We start from the raw sequence: 8,155 nt of genomic DNA, 5'->3' as shown, positions 1-8,155 counted from the left end.
ATGGAGGTTCCTCAAAAAGTTGAAAATAGAGCTACCCTATGACCCAGCAATTGCACTGCTAGGTATTTATGTCAAAGATACAAAAGTAGTGATCTGAAAGGGCACATACACCCCTATGTTTATAGCAGCAATGTCCACAATAGCCAAACTATGAAAGAACCCAGATGTTCATTGATAGATGGATGGATGAAGAAGAAGTGGTATATGGGGTGATGTGTGGCTCAGTCAGTTAAGTGTCTGCTTTCAGCTCAGGTCATGATCCCAGGGTCCTGGGATTGAGTCAGATACTGGGGGGGTGTCCCTGCTCAGCAGGGAGTCTGCTTCTCCATCTGCCCATTCTCTTGCCCCAGTTGTGCCCACTCTCTCTCACAAAAATGAAGAAATAAGATTAAAAAAAAATAAGTGGTATATATGTATACAGTGGAATACTACTCACCCATCAAAAATTGAAATCTTGCCTTTTGCAATGATGTAGATGGAAGTAAAATGTATTATGCTAAATGAAATAAGTCAATCAGAGAAAGACAATTATCATATGATCTCAGTCATATGTGGAATTTAAGAAACAAAGCAGAGGATCTTAAGGGAAGGGAGGGAAAAATAAAACGATGATATCAGAGAGGGAGATAAACCATAAGAGACTCTTAATCATAAGAAACAAACTGAGGGTTGCTGGAAGAGAGGGGAGTGGGGGGGTGGGGTAACTGGGTGTTAGACATTAAGGAGGGCATGTGATATAATGAGCACTGGATATTATATAATACTGATGAATCACTGAACTCTATCTCTGAAACTAACAATACACTATATGTTAATTAACTGAATTTAAATAAAAAATGAATTGGTTCTTTTAAGCATAAGAGCAGTTATAGAAATGGTAATACAAATACAACAATTCAAAATAATGCTATGTAAATTGAGATCAAGCCTTTGGTGCAGATACACAATGTGAATCCATAGTGACTCTGAAAGGATTTTTGCACAAGCAACTCCAAAAGAATATCACCAGTAGAAATCACTCCTTTCTCTAATTTTGCTTTAAATAACTCTCTAATTCAACTAAGAATTTTTCTAAAATTTGTGTGTCAAGTCCAAGATCTAGCCTCATTGTCCACCTAGTGAAAATTTACCTGGACTATGGGAGGAAGTAGAACAAGGTGAGTATATTAACCAAAAGAAATAATGCTCAATGTTATTGTGGATCTAGGGTGTGGAGGCTGTTCCTCCAAAAGATTGTCCTGGACTTTCTCTATAAATTACCATCTGCAAACTATGGTTGTGGATGGCAACCACCAAGTATGTTTTGAAGCAGATGATTTCGATTCCTTAATCTCTAAATGTCCTCCAAATAGGACTGGTTTGAGAAACCTGATTTTTACCACAGCATCTGAGAGAATGAACATAGCTTCCAAGCATATTTCTGAAAAATCCTTGTGTTGTTAATGCCTCCTCCCTGCCTTGATTCACATCTCAGCCTGTACATAGAGCACCCTACCTGTCAGGAAAGGGAGATTTTGACTGGAGCTTTCCTCCATTAGCTGTGCTGATGTCTTTCCATACACTTCCTTTTTCAGTACTGTGGTCATTGTTTGTTGTTCTTCTTTGGTCTATCGCCAAGAATCTGTGTCTTTCTCTGAATGTTTGTAATTGTTCCCATAAGATATCTTCTAGCTTCTTTTTCAGATGACTCCCAGATATGCTATTTTACAAACACTTCTAGGGAAATAATGGTTCCTCTTGCCTGAGGCACATTTGTTTTCTGTGCTTAGCTGTGCAGACCTGGATGCTGCTTTTTATTGCTTCAGGGAAGGACAGATACAACCAAATTATAGGCAAGCAGGCTGTTGCCAGAAGTCTTGACTTGGCTGGAAGCATGGTAAGCCCCTGTGATTACTGATATCTTGGCCTACCATTTTATTCTATCACAGGTACTTAGTCTACAGTCCATTGAAGGAGGCATTTTACACCAGACTTCACTATTGGAAAGACACTTTCTTCATCTGTCCCTCTTTCATATGGTTCAAGGTCATCCTCTACTCCCAGCCATATTCTCAACCATACTTGCTTAGTGTGATAGAATTCCTATTCCAGTCTTTCATGCACCCCTCCAATGCCTCTAGGTAGAATGGAGGAGAAATGCAGTAGCAAACTTTTGCTGTATTTCTGAACATGTATCTCTTTGCTATCAGGAATTTCTGCTCATCTCTCTTGGCACCAAGATCCTCTACATTCTTTTCACTCATGCTACTTCATATTCTGATTATCCATGATATAGAAGACCAGATAAAACTGGGAGGAGTCTAGGGAACCTGGGTGGCTCAATCAGTTAAGCATCTGCCTTCAGCTCAGGTCATGATCCCAGAGTCCTGGAATTGAGCCTTATGTCAGGCTCCCTGCCCAGTGGGGAGTCTGTTTCTCTCTCCCTCTCTACCCCTTTCTCTACTCATGTGCTCTCTCTCTTAAATAAATAAAATCTTAAAAAAGAGAGAAGAGTTTGCCCTGATTTTAAAGAGTTGTAGGATATAACAGTTTGGAATACCTTCAGTTTGGAAGTCTAAAATAGATACCCATGACAATATAAGAAATCAGCTTTAGAGATTGGAATAAAGAGAGTGAGCCCTGCCATGAAGGAGGCTAACAGCTATTGGCTCCATGACATGAAGCTTGATGCCAGCAAGGTGGAGTAATTATTCAGAACTAGTACCCTTAACTCTACTTGCTCAAGGGCACTGAAAAGCTCAGATCCAGAATCTTGTTTTATAGGCCCCAGATATATCCTAGCCCAATCTTAAAGTGTTCAAAGTCTTATCTTCCCACTAGCTTGGGTTACTCTATTTTTAACCTCCTGGGGCCAACTCTGAGGCTGTCTGTAAGTTTCCATACCCATGAACAAATCTACAAGTTAGATTTGGATTTACATAATGTCTTAATTAACACCAATGTAGTATCTGGCTATTTAGTGGTCGTGGTGGTTAGGGGTGGAGAGTCTGATAATAGCTCATAGGATAGCTAGATACTATCAAACATACTTTTCAAATTCTGTTTTCCTAAGTATGAGGTTTCTGGATCCAAGTTATATCTGATTCTCGCAGTCTATGTTGCTGTAGACTATCTCTATTCCTGAGCTCTCAGCCATGAACCACCACCTCAAGGGACTCTTCTTGGGCTTTGTTCCATGCCTGGGTTGATTGGACAAGTGCCAACCAAATTCTGATCCTGGGACTATGGCATGTAATGATATACACTCCTTTTTCATATTCTGTATGGCTCTAGGGGGAAGGGGGTTTTGGCTATGAACCCTTATTTTATTTTCTGATTGCTTCATTTATATTACTCCTGAGGCTTTCTTTGTTCCTGAAGTAGGCTGGGGGCATCCTGCTTCCTAGAACCAAATCTACAAGAAACAAAAGTACAAACAAAGCCAAATGGGAATAGAATCATGATTGAAACTCTGGGCAGAAAACAATACCTGTATGGATTAGAGATTAGGGGAGAAGGAAAAATAGGGTAAAAGTACGGGAAGGAAGCTGGCAGGCTCAGTGTTTCTGTGTTGGCATGAGTAGTCTCTCTTCATCTTCTTCCTGGATGTAGGGCTTGGTGCCAGGGCCCCTGAGGCTTTCTCCACAAATAAAAGGAGGTGAAGCTGTGTGACACCCCATTTCAGGTTCTTGGGGGTAGCTGAAATGATGTCCTTTATCTCTCTGCTCCTGGTTGGCATCATGTTTCCTGCCACCCAGGCAAAGCAATTTACTAAATGTGAGCTGTCCCAGGTTCTGAAAGACATGGATGGCTTTGGAGGCATTGCCTTGCCTGAATGTGAGTTCTCTGCTGCTTCATTTTATCCCATTCTTCTCTTTTTCCTCTTCACTTTTATTCAATTATCTAATAATCCTCTTATGTGCTTATGTGTTTACTCTTTTATTACATTTATTAATATATCTTCCTTTTCTCTTATTGTCTGATCCTTTTTGAAATCCTTCATCTCATCAAGATACTTTGTGCTTTGCCATATTTTGGAGATTGGCTAGAGAGCCTTTCTACGTCTGGTAATACAGGTCCTCATTTATGTTATAAATGCGTGCCTGGACACCTCTGTATTACCTCTCTCTCATTTCCCCTCAGGGATCTGTACTATATTTCATACCAGTGGTTATGATACACAAACCATAGTCAATAACAATGGCAGCACAGAATATGGACTCTTCCAGATCAACAATAAAGTTTGGTGCAAGGACAACAAGATCCTTCAGTCAAGGAACATCTGTAACATCTCCTGTGACAGTGAGTAGCCCTTTTATCCTGTTCCTCTGTTTTCCCAGAGCCTACCCCTGGGCTAATCTCATGTTTGGTATCAAGAACACCTCTGGCTACACTGCCTACAACTGTGGGGCCTGACTTGACAGTACTGAATAAAAGTCTATTAGAATTTTCATGTTCACTAGAGCTCCAGGCAGTCCCCTGAAGTAGAGGATTTTAGCTGTCTGTATATCTTGAAGTTTGATACCCTGCATTTTCAGAGTTGATGAAGTTGATAATTCTTCTGAAGACACCCAAGAGAAGTGAAGAGAGTCCTTATCTGGGGTGAGGGACCTTACTGTATTGGCTTTTTCATATAGGAAGGCAACAAGCATAAGTGTCCAGTTCCGAGAAGGACCAGACTTAGTAAATCCAGGGAAGAGGGAACTCATTATCTTTCTGGGTAATACTTAGTTCTCACGTTCCTGTCTTTGTAACTCCTGCCAGAGTTCCTGGATGATGACCTTACTGATGACATGACTTGTGCCAAGAAGATTCTGAACAAGGAAGGAATCGACTACTGGTGAATCCCATTCTATTTTCTACTTACCCCTTCCCCTTCTTTTTCTCACTCCTTTAGTGCAGCACTGCTGTCTCTATTTATCTCTCTTTCTATATATATATATATTTTCTATTTCCTGGCCATTTAATCTAGAGGGTAGTTTCCAAAACAGGACTCATCAAGCAGACTCAGATCCCCAATTTACCAAGCCTCCCTAATGCCACTCCTCTTTAGCAATATTCCTAATAAGCATAGGGAATAGAGGGCGGAGACCTAGGACTCCCTTCACATGGACATGGACATCTATTTCTGCTGGTTTAGTCTTAGACCCTGAAACAAGCCCTTGATACCATTTGCATGGCTTTTCCAGCCCTACAATTTTCTTGAAGTCTTAAAACTGGACCTTAACCCACTAGGTGGCTCAATGTCCCTCGCCTTCTGGCTAAGAAAGTCTTTCTCTAATTTTCATCTATACTCTTCCACTTTGGCCCTCCTGGGGGTAAAGCTAGATGGAAGTTTAAGCTAAGATCCAGTCAGCCAACTTGTCCTCTCTTCTTTTCCATTATCAGGTTGGCCCATAAACCACTCTGCTCTGAGAAGCTGGAACAGTGGCACTGTGAGAAGTTGTGAGTGCCTGCTGTCATTGCTACTTCTGCCTTCCGTATGTTCCTAGAATGTCTCCTCCCTAAGGCTGCCTGAATTTGCAGCCTGAAGCTGATTTGTCTCTGAGTCCTGAACCCTATCATGACACCATTGAACACCTGAGGACTGTTCTCCAGAGATGCATGACTGTACACTGGACTTTTGACCCTTGCTCATTGCCCTCTGATGGCACCTTTACTACAACAATGGATTCCACCTCTGTCTTGAATAAAGGGTCCGATTTTGTGTGGCTGACTGTATTTTCTTCCCAGAGGGAGGAGAGGGAGGAAATAGTGCGAGTGGGTGGACACTGAAGCTTAAGTCATAGTCACCTTCCAGTCACCTTCCACCACCACCAGAGGAAATAGGCTGAACAGAAAGATGGGGGTTATTTGCTGTACCAATTCAATTCAACAAAATTATTGATCATCTAGCACATTCAAGGAACTATAAAGGGAGTCAAAAATTGGCAAAAGGGTCTCTTCCCTCAAGGACTAGCAGGAAAGATAAGATAAATATTGATAAATAATTATAATACAAGGAATAATGCATCATGAGAGAGATTAGAAATATTCTTCAAGAAAGAAGCAAGATGCCCTTCAAGGATGAATGGATAAGGAAGATGTGGTCCATATACACTATGGAGTATTATGCCTCCATCAGAAAGGATGAATACCCAACTTTTGTAGCAACATGGACGGGACTGGAAGAGAATATGCTGAGTGAAATAAGTCAAGCAGAGAGAGTCAATTATCATATGATTTCACTTATTTGTGGAGCATAACAAATAGCATGGAGTATATGGGGAGTTAGAGAGGAGAAGGGAGTTGGGGGAAATTGAAAGGGGAGGTGAATCATGAGAGACTATGGACTCTGAAAAACAATCTGAGGGGTTTGAAGCGGTGGAGCGTGAGAGGTTGGGGGAGCCAGGTGGTGGGTATTATAGAGGGCATGGATTGCATGAAGCACTGGGTGTGGTGCAAAAATAATGAATACTGTTATGCTGAAAATTAAAAACAAATAAATAAATAAATAAATAAATATTCTTCAAGCATTCATAAAAGAAAAGATACTTTATATTGGGGGGTTGATGTGGGAAAAAGAGATCAAGGAAGGATTCATGAAAGGAGTGGCAGTTAAGCTGGTTTTGAAGGATGGGCTGGATTTTGCCTGGTGGAGATGGGTGGGAGAAGGATGGTAAAGACAGGGGCACCAAGAGTCTGAAATGGGTGACTTGAATGGATTGAGGGATTTCCTTACTCTTGGGATAAGGAAATATCCTTCACAAAGTGCTGTGAGAAGATCACAGGACACTTACAGTCAGCTCGGCAATTGAAAAATCTGAACAGGGACACCAGGGTGGCTCAGTGGGTTAAAGCCTCTGCCTTCAGCTCAGGTCATGATCTCAGGGTCCTGGGACTGAGCCCCATGTCAGGATCTTTGCTCAGCGGGGAGCCTGCTTCCTCTTCAGTCTCTCTTTGCCTCTCTACCTACTTGTAGTCTCTGTCTGTCAAATAAATAAATAAAAATCTTAAAAAAAAAAGAAAAATCTGAACACCTGGGCCTTTTGGTTTGAAACCTGCACTCCATTACTCTTCCTTGCTACTTTTTAAAAAAAAATTTTTACTTTTAAGTAATCTCTACACTTAACATGGGGATTGAACTCACAATCCTAAGATCAAGAGTCACCTGCTCTACTGACTGAACCAACTAAGTGCCCCTGCTTTGCTTATTTTTAAAGGGAGATTTTTCTTAATGATTATGAGAAATGTGAAAGGAGGCAAGTCAGGATATTTGAGTCCTAAAGTCTGTTTTTGCTACTTATTAATGGTACAAACCTGGGCATCTCATCTCTGTCCTTTGTGCTTTGATTTCTTTGTCTTGAAAGGAGGTCTTAGTTTAGGTAGGATTTTTTTTTTTTGATATATCTTCCTGCTTTGACAATCCAGAATTCCAAAACTCCAATTTGAAGTGCCACATTTCTGGGCACATGGGTGGCTTAGTCAGTTAAGCGTCTGCCTTCAGCTCAGGTCATGATCACAAGGTCCTGGGATTTTGTGCCGCAGTGGGCTCCCTGCTCAGTGGGGAGTCTGCTTCTTCCTCTCCCTTCTTTCCTTCCCTCTCCCCCACTCATTGCTATCTGTCTCACTCTCTCTCAAATAAAAAAATAAAATCTTTAAAGAAAGAAAATAAAGCACACGTTTCTGTACAGATGCTTAGCAGAGACATGAAAAGATGCTCAACATCACTCATCATCAGGGAAATACAAATCAAAGCAATGATGAGACACCACCACACACCTGTCAGAATGGCTAATATTAACAACACAGGAAACAACAGGTGTTGGTGAGGTTGCAGAGAAAGGGGAACCCTCTTACACTGTTGGTAGGAATGCAAACTGGCATAGTTACTGTGGAAAATAATATGGAGGTTCCTCAAAAATTAAAAATAGAACCACCCTATGATCCAGCAGTTGTACCAGGTATTTACCCAAAGGATACAAAAATACTAATTCAAAGGGATACATGCATTCCTCTGTTTATAGCAGCATTATCAATAATAGCCAAATTATGGAAAGAGTCCTGATGTTTATTGATTGACTGATGAATGGATAAAGAAGATGTGATATATACATAGACATGACGGAATAGGACTCAACCACAAAAAAGAATTAAGTCTTACCATATGCAATGATGTGGATGGAGCTAGAGAATA

The 8,155-nt window shown here is 40.9% G+C and overlaps 1 protein-coding gene across 1 annotated transcript; it reads left to right on the top strand.

The window, feature by feature from the left end:
- The first annotated feature begins 3,683 nt into the window (after positions 1–3,683).
- LALBA (lactalbumin alpha) lies at positions 3,684–5,643 on the top strand. Its single transcript, XM_032348037.1, has 4 exons — positions 3,684–3,816; positions 4,123–4,281; positions 4,744–4,819; positions 5,368–5,643. Exons 1-4 carry the CDS (start codon positions 3,684–3,686, stop codon positions 5,426–5,428), a joined length of 429 nt encoding a protein of 142 aa, XP_032203928.1. The 3' UTR covers positions 5,429–5,643.
- The last annotated feature ends 2,512 nt before the right edge of the window (positions 5,644–8,155 follow it).

This window comes from Mustela erminea, chromosome 6 (assembly GCF_009829155.1).
Source record: "Mustela erminea isolate mMusErm1 chromosome 6, mMusErm1.Pri, whole genome shotgun sequence".
Taxonomy (NCBI): domain Eukaryota; kingdom Metazoa; phylum Chordata; class Mammalia; order Carnivora; family Mustelidae; genus Mustela; species Mustela erminea.
This window is presented reverse-complemented; position numbering and strand designations above follow the sequence as displayed.

Bases quoted from the DNA above. Each gene is read 5' to 3' on its own strand.
- LALBA (XM_032348037.1), top strand. From the start codon at position 3,684: ATGATGTCCTTTATCTCTCTGCTCCTGGTTGGCATCATGTTTCCTGCC. The intron at 3,817-4,122 runs GTGAGTTCTCTG...ATTTCCCCTCAG, and splicing joins AGGCATTGCCTTGCCTGAAT to GGATCTGTACTATATTTCAT. The intron at 4,820-5,367 runs GTGAATCCCATT...TTCCATTATCAG, and splicing joins AAGGAAGGAATCGACTACTG to GTTGGCCCATAAACCACTCT.